Genomic DNA, 17,157 nt, shown 5'->3' on the forward strand with positions numbered 1-17,157 from the left:
CAGGTCTCGTTTGAAGTCGTTTTAGGGTCAAACTCTTAGAGATAAAGTGTGTTTTAAACCTGGTCGGTTTGTCATCAGGGTCACGACGTGTTGGGCACGAATAGTAGGCCGAGTTGGTGGTGAGGTCGGCTCCTTGAGCCCTATATAATGTGAAATAAAGACCCAGAAAAAACTGCACGTTGGCAGTACCAAACCTTCTCTGTTTCGATCTGTTTCTTTTGTTCTTCGTCTATCTCCTGCGTTTTTCGATCTTGGAGCTAACACGTGGTATCAGAGCCTCGTTGTGATCGCCTAGTACCCGGTGATCATGGTGGACGACGACTTGAGCAAGCAGAGGGCTGCAGCAGAAAGTTCTGGGGCGGCTAAAGCAATTGTCATACCCGGGACGTCATACCCTCGTTTTGATCGGGAGAACTTTGGGGTTTGGAAGGCTCTAATGGAGTGTGCCCTACGAGCCGCTGAATTGTGGGTTGTCGTCGACCCCGGCGGCAATGTCTACAAGAAGGACGGCGCTGAGCACTGCAAGGACAGGCAGGCAGCAACGGCGCTCTATTCGGTGATGCCGATGGACGTTCTTCAGCATATCATCGCCAAGGAAACGGTGAAGGAGGCATGGGACACCTTGAAGCTGCTCTTCGAGGGGCATACCCGTGTCAGGCAAGCGAATCTGCAAACTCTTTTGAGGAATTATGAAACGCTTGTGATGACTGACGATGAAACCGTGGATGCTTTTGCTTCGCGGGTGATGACGTTGGTCAATGGAATCCGCGCGCTTGGAGAAAACCTGACGGAGACTTCAGTGGTCAGGAGATTCTTGTGCGCTGCTCCTCCCCGTTACATGCAGATCGTGACGGCGATTGAGCAGTGTGTCGACCTAACTACGTTGACGGTCGATGACCTTGTTGGCCGCTACAAAGCTCACGATGAGAGGATGCGCCATAGCCTCGGTGATGCTAGGGACGGCGAGCAAGTCATGCTCACGAGGGCGCAGTGGCAATTGTTGATTGCAAGGGAGAAGAAGGCTGGCGAGGGCTCAAGCAATACTCGCCAAGATCGTGCGCCAAAAGAACAGAATAAGAGGAACGCGGGGGACAGCGCTCCAAAGAAGAAGAAGAAGTTCGATAAGCGCAAGATCAAGTGTTATAATTGTGGCATCATGGGGCACTTCAAGTCTGAGTGTAGGAAGCCAGCGAAGGAGCAGGCATATATCGCGAAGAAGGGCGACATTGATGATGATCAAGCCAACATGCTGCTGTGTGAAATCTGTGAGTTTCCACAGGTGGACGTACAGATGCAAGTAGCCGAAACCGTTGCACTTGTGGAGAAGAAAATTTATCTCCACGAGGAAGATGAGAAGAGGGCCGGAAATTTTTGGTACCTTGATACGGGCGCAAGCAACCATATGTCGGGGGATAGGACCCAATTCAGCGAGCTAAGCATGACTGTTGGAGGGACGGTCAGGTTCGGTGACGGCAAAACAGTGCCAATCTTAGGGAGAGGCACGGTGGTCTTTGAAGCAAAGAGTGGTGAACACAAGATTCTCACAGATGTTTATTACATTCCCATGCTAAAGACGAACATAATTAGTTTGGGACAGCTCGAAGAGAGGGGTTGCAAAATTGTGCTCGAAGACGGATATTTGTGGGGCTATGATCGTCAAAGAAATCTCATGATGCGTGTGAAGAGGTCTCGGAACAGAATGTATGTCCTGAATTTGGACAAGGCACAACTAGTGTGTTTGCTAGCAAAGTTTGACGAAACAGCGTGGAAGTGGCACTCACGTTTTGGTCACTTGAATTTTCATGCATTGAGGAAATTGGGAAAGCAGCAGATGGTGAGTGGACTGCCCATGATTGATCATGTTGATCAGCTTTGCACTGGATGTTTAGTTGGCAAGCAACGCCGAGGTGCGTTTCCGAGAGAAGCAAAATTCAGAGCTTCAAAAGTTTTGGAGCTGGTTCATGGTGATTTATGTGGACCCATTACTCCGGCTACCCCGTCCGGGAAGAAGTATTTTTTGCTCATAGTAGATGACTACAGCAGGTATATGTGGTTGGTCTTGTTGAGGAGCAAAGATGAGGCACTTGAAGCTTTCAGAAAGGTGAAAATTGCAGCTGAGGTTGAATCTGAAGAAAGGTTGAAGGCATTAAGGACTGACCGAGGAGGGGAATTTACCTCTAATGAGTTTAAAGCTTATTGTGAGAAGCATGGGATTAAGCGGTACTTGACGGCACCCTATACTCCGCAGCAAAACGGAGTCGTTGAGAGGAGAAATCAAACCATCGTAGCTATGGCCAGAAGTATGTTGAAAAGCAAAAAGCTACCAGGGAGACTTTGGGGAGAAGCCGTGACTACTGCTGTTTATTTACTCAATAGAGCTCTGACAAAGAGTGTTATTGGAATGACACCGTACGAGGCATGGTGCGGTAGAAAACCCTCGGTTGATCATCTTCGGACTTTTGGATGTATTGCTCATATCAAGGTGTTGGGTGCACACAACGCGAAGCTAGCGGACAGAAGTATACCCACAATTTTGTTGGGCTATGAGCAAGGTTCAAAGGCATATCGAGTCTACAACCCAGCAACAAAGAAAGTGCAAGTGTCACGTGATGTATTGTTTGATGAAGAAAAAGCCTGGAATTAGGACGGCGCAGCAGTGGAGGACCGTCCTACAGGAGGTGATGACATGTTTGTTGTATCCTATCACACTGATCCTGCAGGCCACCATCACGACAACGACGTACATGAAGATGGGCTTGATGTTGATGACGATCCTGGACATGGCAGCGGAAATCCGGGATCCGGCAGCACACCTGGAACCCCCATGGCGCGTACACCCAGCCACGGCTTGCCCAGATCCCCCTCTACCCCAGGAGGTGGACCGTGGTGGGGTGATGATGATGGAGATGACGGATCAGCAGCTGGAGCTCGTTCAGAAACAACAGCAAAAAATGCTGCCGTGGCAGCGAAATCTGGCATGCAATCTGCAGGGACGCCCAGAAACGCTGCCGTGGCAGCCGAAAATTCTGAAGCTGCAGACTTTAGGGATGATGATGATCCAGAAAGCACGGTGGGAGGGAGCGCGATGGGGGAGACTCGTGAGTCCCCTGAGCGTACTCCGGGAAGGCCGCCAACGCCGGCAAAGCTCCGGCGAGTATTGGATCTTTATCCAAAGGAGGCTCTTCGAAAAATTAATCCCGTGCGAATGAAAAAGAGAGGAGATCGAATGAAAAAGAGAGGAGATCATTGCTTGTTTTCTGAAGTAGAACTAGCCACGTTCGTAGAGGCGAACGATGAAGAGTCTTGGCGCAGCGCCATGATAGAGGAGCTCGGTTCAATTGAAGAAAATCAAACATGGAGTCTTGTTGATCTTCCAAGTGGACACAATGCAATTGGGCTCAAGTGGGTGTTTAAAGTTAAAAAAGATTCACAAGGAGCAGTGGTGAAACACAAAGCAAGGTTGGTGGCAAAGGGGTTTGTACAGCAGCAAGGCATTGATTTTGAAGAAGTTTTTGCTCCGGTTGCAAGGATGGAGTCAGTTCGGTTGTTGATTGCACTAGCAGCTCAAGAGTCATGGTCTTTGCATCACATGGATGTGAAGTCGGCCTTTCTCAATGGAGATCTAGAAGAGGAGGTATATGTGCAGCAACCCACTGGTTTTGTCAAGAAAGGAGAGGAACATAAGGTATATAAGTTGCATAAAGCTTTGTACGGTTTGAAGCAGGCCCCTAGAGCATGGAATACTAAACTTCATAACACTTTGATTTCACTTGGTTTTGAGAAGTGTCCACTAGAGCATGCCATGTATAAAAGAGGTATAGATGCAAGTCGTCTACTCATTGGTGTGTATGTTGATGACCTCCTAATCACTGGTGCAAGTGAGAAGGAGATTGGAAGATTCAAGAAGCAGATGAAGGAATTGTTCAAAATGAGTGATCTAGGCTTGTTAAGCTTTTACCTTGGGATTGAGGTACATAAAAGTAGAGATGGGATCACATTGTGCCAAGAGGCATATGCCACAAAAATTCTGGTGAACTGTGGCATGGATGATTGCAATCCTTCACATACGCCTATGGAGGCTAAGCTCAAGTTGAGCAAACGGAGTGAGGCACCGGCCGTTGATCCAACAGATTACAGAAGCATTGTGGGGAGCCTAAGGTACTTGGTGAACACAAGGGCTGATTTGGCCTACTCTGTTGGGATCGTTAGTAGATACATGGAGCACCCTACTACTGAACATCTAGCTGCGGTGAAGCAAATTTTGAGGTATGTTAAGGGTACTCTAAAATATGGCTGCAAGTACACAAGAAAGAAAGAGGCAAGACCACCATTGGTGGGCTATAGTGACAGTGATATGGCAGGAGACGTGGACGACAGGAAAAGTACTTCTGGCGTTGTTTTTTTCTTAGGTGAAAATTTGATCTCTTGGCTGTCACAGAAGCAGAAGGTGGTGGCACTTTCTTCTTGCGAAGCGGAGTACATTGCAGGAGCGGCTGCGGCGTGTCAGGGAGTTTGGCTCAGTAGATTATATGCGGACTAGATGGGAGAACAGCCGAAGAAAGTGAAGCTACATATTGACAATAAATCCACCGCGTGCCTATTCCAGTCAGTCTCCCATCATACCGCGATTTAGGGAGACCTATCTTCTTAAGGCCAGGAATGAAGTCAACACAAAACCCAATGACATCCTCTGTTTGATGGCCCATGGAGATGCTTCCTTCTGGCCTAGCACGGTTACGGACATATTTCTTTAGGACTCCCATGAACCTCTCAAAGGGGAACATATTGTATAGAAATACGGGGCCCAGAATGACAATCTCGTCGACTAGATGAACTAGGACGTGCGTCATGATATTGAAGAAGGATGGTGGGAACACCAACTCGAAACTAACAAGACATTGTGCCACATCACTCCTTAGCCTTGGTATGATTTCTGGATCGATCACCTTCTGAGAGATTGCATTGAGGAATCCACATAGCTTCACAATGTCTAATCGGACGTTTTCCGATAGAAGCCCCCTCAATGCAACCGAAAGCAGTTGCGTCATAATCACGTGGCAGTCATGAGACTTTAGGTTCTGGAACTTTTTCTCTGGAATATTTATTATTCCCTTTATATTCGACGAGAAGCCAGTCGGGACCTTCATACTGAGCAGGCATTCAAAAAAGATTTCCTTCTCTTCTTTGGTAAGAGCGTAGCTGGCAGGACCTTCATACTGCTTTGGAGGCATGCCGTCTTTTTCGTGCAAACGTTGCAGGTCCTCCCGTGCCTCAGGTGTATCTTTTGTCTTCCCATACACGCCCAAGAAGCCTAACAGGTTCACGCAAAGGTTCTTCGTCACGTGCATCACGTCGATTGAAGAGCGTACCTCTAGCTCTTTCCAGTAGGGTAGGTCCCAAAATATAGATTTCTTCTTCCACATGGGTGCGCGTCCCTCAACGTCATTCGGAACAACTAGTCCGCCGGGACCCTTTCCAAATATTACGTGTAAATTAGAGACCATAGCAAGTACATGATCACCGGTACGCATGGCGGGCTTCTTCCGGTGATCTGCCTCGCCTTTGAAATGCTTGCCTTTCTTTCGACATTGATGGTTGGTCGGGAGAAATCGACGATGGCCTAGGTACACATTCTTCCTGCATCTGTCCAGGTATATACTTTTGGTGTCAGCTAAATAGTGCGTGCATGCGTGGTATCCCTTGTTTGTCTGTCCTGAAAGCTTAGTGAGAGCGGGCCAATCATTGATGGTCACGAACAGCAACGCCTTTAGGTCAAATTCTTCCCCCATGTGCTCATCCCACGCACGTAGACATGTTCCATTCCACAGCTATAAGAGTTCTTCAACTAATGGCCTTAGGTACACATCAATGTCGTTGTCGGGTTGCTTAGAGCCTTGGATGAGAATTGGCATCATAATGAACTTCCACTTCATGCACATCCAAGGAGGAAGGTTATACATACATAGAGTCACGGGCCAGGTGCTGTGATTGCTGCTCTGCTCCCCGAAAGGATTAATGCCATTCGCGCTTAAAGCAAACCATACGTTCCTTGGGTCACTTGCAAACTCAGCCCAGAACTTTCTCTCGATTTTTCTCCACTGCGACCCGTCAGCGGGTGCTCTCAACTTCCCGTATTTCTTACGGTCCTCACTGTGCCATCGCATCAACTTGGCATGCTCTTTGTTTCCGAACAGTCGTTTCAACCGTGGTATTATAGGAGCATACCACATCACCTTCGCAGGAACCCTCTTCCTGCGGGGCTCGCCCTCAACATCACCAGGGTCATCTCGTCTGATCTTATACCGCAATGCACCGCATACCGGGCATGCATTCAAATCCTTGTACGCACCGCGGTAGAGGATGCAATCATTAGGGCACGCATGTATCTTCTCCACCTCCAATCCTAGAGGGCATACGACCTTCCTTGCTGCGTACGTACTGTTGGGCAATTCATTATCCTTTGGAAGCTTCTTCTTCAATATTTTCAGTAGCTTCTCAAATACTTTGTCAGGCACATCATTCTCTGCCTTCCACTACAGCAATTCCAGTACGGTACCGAGCTTTGTGTTGCCATCTTCGCAATTGGGGTACAACCCTTTTTTGTGATCCTCTAACATGCGATCGAACTTCAGCTTCTCCTTTTCACTTTCGCACTTTTCCCTTGCATCAACAATGACCCGGCGGAGATCATCATCGGGCACATCGTCTGGTTCCTCTGGATCTTCAACTTCCTCTTGATCTTCAGCTTCCCCCATTGCAGCATCACCGTATTCAGGGGGCACATAGTTTTCATCGTCCTCTTCTTCTTCGCTGTCTTCCATCATAACCCCTATTTCTCCGTGCTTCGTCCAAACATTATAGTGTGGCATGAAACCCTTATAAAGCAGGTGAGTGTGAAGGATTTTCTTGTCAGAGTAAGACCTCGTATTCCCACAATTAGGGCATGGACAACACATAAAACCATTTTGCTTGTTTGCCTCAGCCACTTCGAGAAAATTATGCATGCCCTTAATGTACTCAGAGGTGTGTCTGTCACCGTACATCCATTGCCGGTTCATCTGCGTGCATTATATATAATTATGTGCGTCAAAAGTAAGAAAATTAGACAAGTACCTATATAAAGTAAGAGTTTTTTTTCTTTCAGAAAGAAGATAAGAACAAGAGGCTCACCACAGTGGTGCCGGCGACGAGATCGGCGCGGGCGATCGACGGCGGTGAAGACGAGGACGGGTCGTGACGGACCGCTAAACCTAGACAAATCTCGGTAAAAATGGAGCTCGGAGGTCGAGCTTCGAGAGGAGAAAGATTAACTAGTGTGGCTCGGGCATTTCATCGAACACCTCACATGCATAAGAGGTGAGCTAGAGCACCCAAATGCCCTTCCTCGCCGGCCAGGAAAAAACAAAGCACTGTGGAGTGCTCTGCTCGCCGGCGATGGGGTATATATAGGCAACTCATTTGTCCCGGTTCGTGGCTGGAACCGGGACTAAAGGCCATCCTTCTGTCCCGGTTCCCGCCACGAACCGGGACCAATGGTTGTGGGCCAGGAGTGAGGCCCATTAGTCGCGGTTCGTGCCAAGAGCCGGGACAAATGGGCCCAGACGAACCGGGACCAATGCCCACGAGGCCCCGGCCAGCCCCCTCGGCTCACGAACCGGGACAAATGCCTCCATTGGTCCCGGTTCGTGGCAGAACCGGGACTAATGGGCTGGCCAGGCCCGAACGAAAGCCCCTTTTTCTACTAGTGAACATGGACGACCGACTGGGCCTGCCCACGTCGGCGCTAACAAACAATAAGATCTTTTAGTTTTTCATTTTCTTCAGTTCATTAGATGATTTTCTCTAGAAAAAACTCTCAGCTAGATTTTGTTACAGATTTTAGAAACATTAAAAAAAAACTAAAAAAATCAAAGTTGTTTTTAAAAATAATCACGGTTTTTCTAGAAAGTTCTGGAATTTGTAAATGTTAGACATTTTCATAAAATGCTCTCAGTTATTTAAATATTCTGAATTTTTAAAAAGTGTTGATGACTTAAAAGAAATATATAGGTATTTTAAAAAATGTTCTAATTTTTAAAGATGAATCATTGGATCTGTAATCTAAGGGCCGGTTAACCCACCCACCCACTCATTCCGTGCGTTTCGATCTGCAGCGCAAGTTCTAGATCTCAGGATTGAACGGTCCGACAAGGCCTTTGTTGCCCCGGTTGTAGCCCAGTTGTAACCCAAGTACGAGACCCTCGGGCTCGGGCAGACCACAATTTTACAGGGTCGTAAATCTCAAAAAAAAAAACTATTTTACAAGGTCGTCAACGTTTCAGCCAACGACAAGCACGCGAAACACGAACGTTCTGTACTTTTTCGCCAGTACTGTACTGCCGTACTTGCAAAAGTTGGTGATCTCCATCCGTTGCCATCCCCCTAAATACGATAATATCGCCGTAATCCATCCGTGCGTCACGCAAGGGTATAGTATATCATTCAGTACGATTCAGCTCATGTCAGCGCGGCAAATTTATAAATCGGCTCTGCCGCCGTAAGCGCTTTTCGTATGACGTGACGTCTCGCTGGACTGGTCGCGGACTAATATCCACCGCTACAGTGCTGTACCGTACCCCAGTGTTCCATATAGTTAATAGTTCTACAGTTCTACAATGCGTAATGGATTAAGGGTATCTCGAACAGCAACCCGCAAAAACCTCCCGCATCCGTCCGCGGACGGGGGCCCTGTCCGTGCACATGGATGCAGGTGGCAGTCATTCAACGCTAGCTGCATATTTTTAACAGCAACTCATATCAACCGGATAAAATTCGTGCATAGAATAGGGTTTCTTTCTGGCTGATCAATTGATCGATGTTATTTTTCTTTGGTTTTCGGATCTATTATCGATTTGCGTCGCCCGTCGTCGTTCGTAATCTTGAACACGCGTCTACTTCATCGCCTCCGGCTGGATCCGTCAACTTCACGCACAGCCGCTACAGTGTACGGCAGCCGCTCGCCTTGTCCTGCGTTCCGCGCTATGTGTCCTCTGACTACCTGCTTGAGCGTTGGGCGCTGGCCGACCGATTCTCCGCGTGGCCCCGCGTCCGTGCATGTCGGTTACGGCGCTCCAGCCTCGCGAAGCCATCGGAAGTGCTGCATCGGCTTGAGCAACGGGGAATGTATCTGGTGCACCCGCACTTGTGATGCTACCGGTGTACCGGATACCATAAAATATTTTTAAAAATCTGAAAAAAAAAATCTAGCACGTTAACGCAACATCAATGTATGAAATCACAAAATTTCGTACAAAAATTTAAAATATTTTTAAAGATACAAAAATGACAAATTTGACATCAGTGTGATAATTGGCCAAATCTAAAGCCCAAGTTACGTGATGTACTATTCGGTGTTGAATTTTCATCACATATTCTTTTTTTTTGTAGCATGGACATTTCGACTTTTTGATGGTTCAAAGCAGTAGTCTATATTTGACATGATTCAATACTCAAGCATACCAACAAGCAACCATGTTTTTTAAAATATCAACACTAAAGAAAGTTATCCCTAGTCTAAGGAAAGTTATCCCTCCATTTTCAAAATATCATACGATGCGCACTCGAATAGTAGCTACATCCAATGCTCAAGTACGATCATAGTGCCCCTTAGTTGGTGCTTTATAAGAGAAGATGGAGACTCAAATAAAAATAAAAAATGCATAAAGTAAATAGATAGGCCTTTCGCAGATGGAAGTAGAGATTTGTAGAGGCATACTTTTCCCGTCAACGAAAACGACTGAGTAATTCCCAACACTTTCCATACTAGATACATCATAGGCGGTTCTTAAACATAAAAATAAAGGTTATTCCTTTTTCCACCATTCTTTCACAATCCATGGCTAGCCGTATCCACGGGTGTCTTCCATGCCAACACTTTTCAAGGAATTTATTATTTGACAACATAAAGTAAATTTCTTTTCCATTTCGGGACAGGGCATCCCTATTACCGCCACACTCTCATGCAATGACAAGTGAATAAACACTCATCTTGAGAATAACACATCTAGCATGGAAAATATTGGCCACCCCTGCCACTTCATGAGTGGTACGGGCACACGAATAGGAAATTCATTTTGAAAAATAGAATTGGCACATACAAATTTACTTAGAATGGCACAGAAATACCGCATATAGGTAGGTATGGTGGACTCATATGGCAAAACATGGTTTAAGTATTTTGGATGCACAAGTAGTATTTCTACTTAGTACAAGTGGAGGTAGCAAAAATATTGAGAAGCAACCAACCAAGAAACGAAAATTCTCATAAGCGAGCATTAAGCGTTGCTAACACCGAATAATGCACCACGCGTAGGATGTAATTTCATTGCATAACTATTGACTTTCGTGCTTGCATAGGGAATCACATACCTTAACACCAATATTCCTACTAAAGCATAATTACTCACCAACATGAGTCACATATTACTATCATCATATCTCAAAACTATTACAAAGAACCAAGTTTAATTTGTCCAATGATCTTCTTCATGAAAGTTTTTATTATGTCCCTGTTGAATATCTATCACTTTGGGACTAATTTAATATATTGCAATTTCGTTTGACAAGCTCAAACAAATTTAAGTGAAGAACATGAGCATAAAGATTTTCATCTCTCAAAATAATATAAATGAAGCATGGGAGAATTTCTTCAAACATTACTAACTCTCAAATAAATCTAAGTGAAGCATGAGAGAATTTCTTCAAAATTTTACTAACTCTCAAATAAATCTAAGTGAAGCATGAGAGTATATTTCTTCAAAAATCAAAGCACACCGTGCTAAAAATATATAAGTGAAGCACTTGAGCAATTCCATGGCTCAAATTTTTTAAGTGAAGCATAAAGAGCATTTCTCACAAATCATAGCATAATTTTGGCTCTCTCAAATAGGTGTGTCCAGCAAGGATACTTGTGACAAATTAAAAAACAAAGCAAGAAAAGAGTCATATAATACAAGACGCTCCAAGCAAAACTCATGATATGTGACGAATAAAAATATAGCTCCCAGTAAAATACCGATGGTCATTAGAAGAAAGAGGGTTTGCCTTCCGGGGCATCCCCAAGCTTAGTTGCCTGGTTATCCTTGAATATTACCCTGAGGTGCCATGGGGCATCCCAAGCTTAGTGTCAAGACACTCCATATTCCTTCATCCATCGTGGTCTCACCCAAAACTTGAAATCTTCAATCACACAAAACTTAAGAAAACCTTCGTGAGATCCGTTAGTATAATAAAGCAAATCACCACTTTAAGTATTGTTGCCAACCCATTCATATTTTATTATTGCATTATACCTATTGTATTCTAACTTTACCATGGCTCATACCGCCCGATACAATCCATAGATTCATCAAAATAAGCACACAATGCAACGAAAACAGAATCTGTCAAAAACAGAATAGTCTGTAGTAATCTAAAAATTTATCATACTTCTGTAACTCAAAACATTCTAAAAAATTAGGACAATGTAGGCAATTTGTATATCAATCATGAGTAAAAAATTCAAAGCAAAAGTATTTTTCTATGATTTTTTAAAATTCTGCTACTGGGCGCAAAAGTTTCTGTTTTTCAACAAGATCAAATCAACTATAACCGAACATGATCCTAAAGGCTTTACTTGGCACAAACACTAATTAAAACATATAAACACAATCATAATAGTAGCATAATTGTGCAAACACTCAAGAACAGAAAAAAGAGGCAAAAATAAATTTTATTCGTTGAGTTGCCTCCCAACAAGCGCTATCGGTTTATGCCCCTAGCTAGGCATAATGCATAGATTCAAGTATTGTCATCTTTGGTTTTAGCTACTTTAGTGAGGGATTTCTCAAACCCGGGAGGCTCTTTATGCTTCCCCAAATTCTCAGGAAAAGAGACCATCTTGAGATCTAAAATATCGAACCGCTTATTACAAAGAGTAATCAAGGTATTCATGTGATTGAGGCTTCCACTAATATGTTTAAGGGGTTCATTATATTTTTGCAACTCAACCATTTTTTTCTGCAAATCACCCAACATGTCTAATATTTGAATCCCTTATTGCGGAAAAGTAAACCCCTTTTTTGGTGGTGGAACTCCCAAAATTCCCTCAAGTATTTTATTAGAAGCATTAGCATCAAGCTCAATAAAATTTCGTTTCGAGGCAAAATCCGAGAGATGACTATGATGCAAAGCTAAACCTATATAAAAATTACGAAGCAAGATCTTTTCATCTCCCTTTAGGTTACAAATGTGATAGGATTCCATTAACCTATACCAAGCATCTTTCAAAGTTTCTCCTTGCTTTTGTTTGAAGTATAGAACTTCAAAATCGGGTGACAAAGGAGGGGTAGTCATGCTAGCAAGAAAATAGGCAAACAAGAGATCTGATGGGAAAAGGGCGAACGGAAAAGAGGGCGCATAAAACGAATTTTTTTCTGAAGTGGGGGTGATGAAAATGATAGGCAAATGGCAAATAATGTAAATTGCAAGGACATGAGATTTGTGATTAGGAACCTGATAGATGTTGATGATGTCTCCCCGGCGCCAGAAATTGGTAAGTTGATGGGAGACTACCTTGACTTGATCCTCCCCGGCAACGGCGCCGGAAATTGGCAAGTTGACGGGAGACTATCTTGACTTGATCCTCCCCGGCAACGGCGCCAGAATTCCTTTTGATGCGGCTTGAAACTGCGTCGGTATTTTGCCAAAGAGGAAGGGATGATGCACTCCAGCTACGGTAGGTATTTCCCTCAGTTATGAAACCAAGGTATCAATCCAGTAGGAGCACCAAGCAACACTATGTAAACGGTACGTGCACACAAAGAACAAATACTTGCAACGCAATGCGTAAGAGGGGTTCTCAATCCCTCTTGGATAAGCAATTGGTAAATAGATAGATTGATATATGCAAATAGAATAATGGCAAATAAAATTCAGCGAGGTATTTTTGGGTTTTTGATAATATAGATCTGAAAATAAAAGATGCAAATAAAGGAAAAGGCAAATAGCAATGTAGATATGAAAGTATATGATTAGAAAATAGACCCGGGGGCTGTAGATTTCACTAGTGGCTTCTCTCGAGAAATAGCACACTGTGGCTAAAAAAATTACTGTCGGGCAATTGATAGAAGAACAAACAATTATGACGATATCCAAGGCAATAATCAATATATAGGCATCACGTCCAAGATTAGTAGACCGAAACGATTCTGCATCTACTACTATTACTCCACACATCGACCACTATCCAGCATGCATCTATGTATTAAGTTCATGGAGAAACGGAGTAATGCATTAAGAATGATGACATGATGTAGAGAAGATCTATTCAAGTAGGAATAGACCCCATCTTGTTACCCTTAATAGCAGTGATACATACGTGCCTCGCTACCCCTTCTATCATTGGGTGAGGACACCACCTCTTCCCATTGCAAGAAAAAATGATCTAGTTGGCCTAACTAAACCAAAGATTCAAAGAATAAATACGAGGCTATAAATAATCATGCATATAAGAGATCAAAGAAGACTCAAATAATATTCATGGATATAGATCTGATCACAAACTCGGACTTCATCGGATCCCAACAAACACACCGCAAAAAGTCATTACATCAAATATATCTCCAAGATACCAGTGTATTGTGAATCAAAAAGAGAGAAGCAGCCATCTAGCTACTGCCTACGGACCCGTAGGTCTATGGTGAACTACCCACGCATCATCGGAGAGGCACCAATGAGGATGATGAACCCCTCCGTGATCGTGTTAGATTGGATCTCGTGGTTCTGGAACTTCCGGCATCTGGAATTGTGTTTCGTCTAGTCCCCTAGGGTTTCTGGAATATTTTGGTATTTATAGAGCGAAGAGGCAGTGCAGGAGACCCCCGTGGGCCCCACAATCCATCAGGGCGCGCCCTGGTGTCTTGTGGGCCCCACGGGCCTCCCCCAGGTGCTTTCTTGGCTCCCAAGTTGTCTTTTGGTCCAAAAGAAATCTCGAAAAAGTTTCTTTGCGTTTTGACTCCATTTGGTAGGGATATTATGCGAAGTAAAAAACAAGCAAAAAATAGCAACTGGCACTGGGCACTATGTCAATAGGTTAGCCCCAAAAAAATGACATAAAGTTTCTATAAAATGATTGTAAAACATCCAAGAATGATAATATAACAGCATGGAACAATCAAAAATTATAGATACGTCATGTCGCTTGAACTACGTCGGTATTTCCCCAAAGAGGAAGGGATGATGCAGTACAGCTATGGTAGGTATTTCCTTGAAACCAAGGTATCAATCCAGTAGGGGAACCAAGCAACACTATGTAAACGGTACCTGTACACAAAGAATAAATACTTGCAACCTGACGCGTAAGAGGGGTTGTCAATCCCTCCATGGTAAAAACATAGATAGCTCTTGATAAAACGCGAAATAAAATAAGTAATAAAAAAGTGCAGCAAGGTATTTTTGGGTTTTTGGAATAATAGATCTGAAAATAAAAGCGAATAAAAATAGATCTCAAAGCAAATATGATAAAGAGTAGACCCAGGGGCCGTAGATTTCACTAGTGGCTTCTCTCAAGAAAATAGCACACGATGAGTGAGGGAGTCCTGGACTAAGGGGTCCTCGGGCGTCCGGCCTGTTATCCATGTGTCGGACTGATGGGCTGTGAAGACATGAAGGCCGAAGACTGTACCCGTGTCCGGATTGGACTCTCCTTGGCGTGGAAGGCAAGCTTGGCGACCAACTATGAAGATTCCTTCCTATGTAACCGACTCTATGTAACCCTAGATCCCCCCGGTGTCTATATAAACCGGAGGGCGTAGTCTGGAAAGGATATACTCATCACCATAGTCATACAGGCTAGACTTCTAGGGTTTAGCCATTACGATCTCGTGGTAGATCAACTCTTTTAACACTCATATTCATCAAGATCAATCAAGCAGGAAGTAGGGTATTACCTCCATAGAGAGGGCCCGAACCTGGGTAAACATCGTGTCCCCTGTCTCCTGTTACCATCGATCCTAGACGCACAGTTCGGGACCCCCTACCCGAGATCCGCCGGTTTTGACACGGACAATGAGTGCACAAAATACTGTTGGGATATTGATAGAAGCTCGAAAAATTATGACGATATCCATGGCAATGATCAATATATAGGCATCACGTCCAAGATTAGTAGACCGACTCCTGCCCGCATCTAGTACTATTACTCCACACATCGACAGCTAGTCAGCATGCATCTAGTGTATTAAGTTCATGGAGAAACGGAGTAATGCAATAAGAATGATGACATGATGTTGACAAGATCTATTCATGTAGGAATAGACCCCATCTTGTTATCCTTAATAGCAATGATACATACGTGCCTCGCTACCCCTTTTGTCATTGGGTGAGGACACCGTAAGATCAAACACATCACAAAGCACCTCATCCCATTGCAAGAAAAATCGATCTAGTTGGCCTAACTAAACCAAAGATTCGAAGAAGAAATACGAGGCTATAAATAATCATCCATATAAGAGATCAAAGAAGATTCAAATAATATTAATGGATATAGATCTAATCATAAACTCAAAGTTCATCGGATCCCAACAAACACACCGCAAACAAGAGTTACATAAAATAGATCTCCAAGAGACCATTGTATTGAGAATAAAAAAGAGAGAAGAAGCCATCTAGCTACTGCCTACTGACCCTTAGGTCTATGGTGAACTACTCATGCATCATTGGTGAGGAACCAATGAGGATGATGAACCCCTCCGTGATGGTGTCTAGATTGGATCTTGTAGTTCTCGAACTTGCGGCGGCTGGAATTGTGTTTCGTCGACTCCCCTAGGGATTCTGGAATATTTGGGAATTTATTTGGTGAAGAGGCGGTGCAGGGGTGCTCCGTGGAGGGCACAACCCCCGTCGGCGCGCCTGGGCTCCTGGGCATGCCCTGGTGGGTTTTGCTCACCACGGGCCTCCCCTCTGGTACTTCTTTGGCCCACTAGGTGTCTTCTGGTCCATAAAAAATCTCCAAAAGCTTTTGCTGCGTTTGGACTCCGTTTGGTACTGATATTCTGTGAAGTAAAAAACAAGGAAAAAGCAGCAACTGGCACTCGGCACTATGTCAATAGGTTAGTCCCAAAAAATGATATAAAGTTGCTATAAAATGATTGTAAAAAATCCAAGAATGATAATATAACAACATAGAACAATAAAAAATTATAGATGTGTTGGAGCCGTATCAATACGTTGGAGACGTATCAAACACCGCCCTTGTAACCGAGATCATCATCATCATCATCAATACCAATGAAGCAGGATGTAGGCTTTTACCTCCACCGCGAGGGGCCGAACCTAGATTAAACTCGCGTCTCTCGATCCCTATCAACCCCATTCAAGCTACCACCTAGTTGTGATGGCCTCACGACTAAGTCCTCATACTAGGAGATCTGTCCTGACAAAACCACGACAGTTGGCGCCCACCATGGGGCAGCGCACGGTGGTGTTGAGTTCTTGGAGGGAGCCCTAACAGGGCTTGAGGAGACCGCGATTTCCAGATGAAGGAAAGCCGGTGTACGAATTTGAGGTCAAAGAAAACTAAGGCACACCAACACATGAAGAGCAGAGGACCAAGACGTTGTCAAATACATGTTGACAAGGTCAACTTAACAGGCCACATAAAGAATAAAAAAGAAAGGGCGTGTCTCCGACCATGAATCTGAATCCCATGAGAAGTGGATGAGGCCAGGGACTCGGTCTCAGCCTCCTTCTCCAAATCGCCACCGCGGCCTTGCTCCATCTCCGCGGAGTCGCCGCCATTTCCAAGCTCGCTCCCGCGGCCTTGCTCCGAGCGGCTGCTTCACCTCCGTCAAGCTAGCCTTCGGCTCAGGCCGGCCCTCCTGCCTCAGCGGACCCGTGTCGGTGTACAAAAGTAGGGGCTCTACTTTTAACCCCTTTACTTGTGCGCGGGCAGTCAAAGCCGCGCGCCGCGGTCGCACTTAGCAGGGCAGAGGAGGGAAGCCGGAGAGAAGCCGAAGCACAAGACAACCGAGGCAACGCCAAGACCAGAAACACAAAGAGCAGAGAGGCGAGGTGGACTCCCCCCGGCAAGACCCTTGTCGGGGCGGCCTCCACGGCCTCGGCAAGAGCGTTGCCAGGGCA

The 17,157-nt window shown here is 44.8% G+C and overlaps 1 protein-coding gene across 1 annotated transcript; it reads left to right on the top strand.

The window, feature by feature from the left end:
• The first annotated feature begins 307 nt into the window (after window positions 1–307).
• Window positions 308–4,540, top strand: LOC141020790 (uncharacterized). The gene is made up of 3 exons (XM_073495733.1): window positions 308–1,907; window positions 2,721–3,685; window positions 3,785–4,540. Exons 1-3 carry the CDS (start codon window positions 308–310, stop codon window positions 4,538–4,540), a joined length of 3,321 nt encoding a protein of 1,106 aa, XP_073351834.1.
• The last annotated feature ends 12,617 nt before the right edge of the window (window positions 4,541–17,157 follow it).

The sequence above is a fragment of the Aegilops tauschii genome, chromosome 3 (genome assembly GCF_002575655.3).
Source record: "Aegilops tauschii subsp. strangulata cultivar AL8/78 chromosome 3, Aet v6.0, whole genome shotgun sequence".
Taxonomy (NCBI): Eukaryota; Viridiplantae; Streptophyta; class Magnoliopsida; order Poales; family Poaceae; genus Aegilops; species Aegilops tauschii.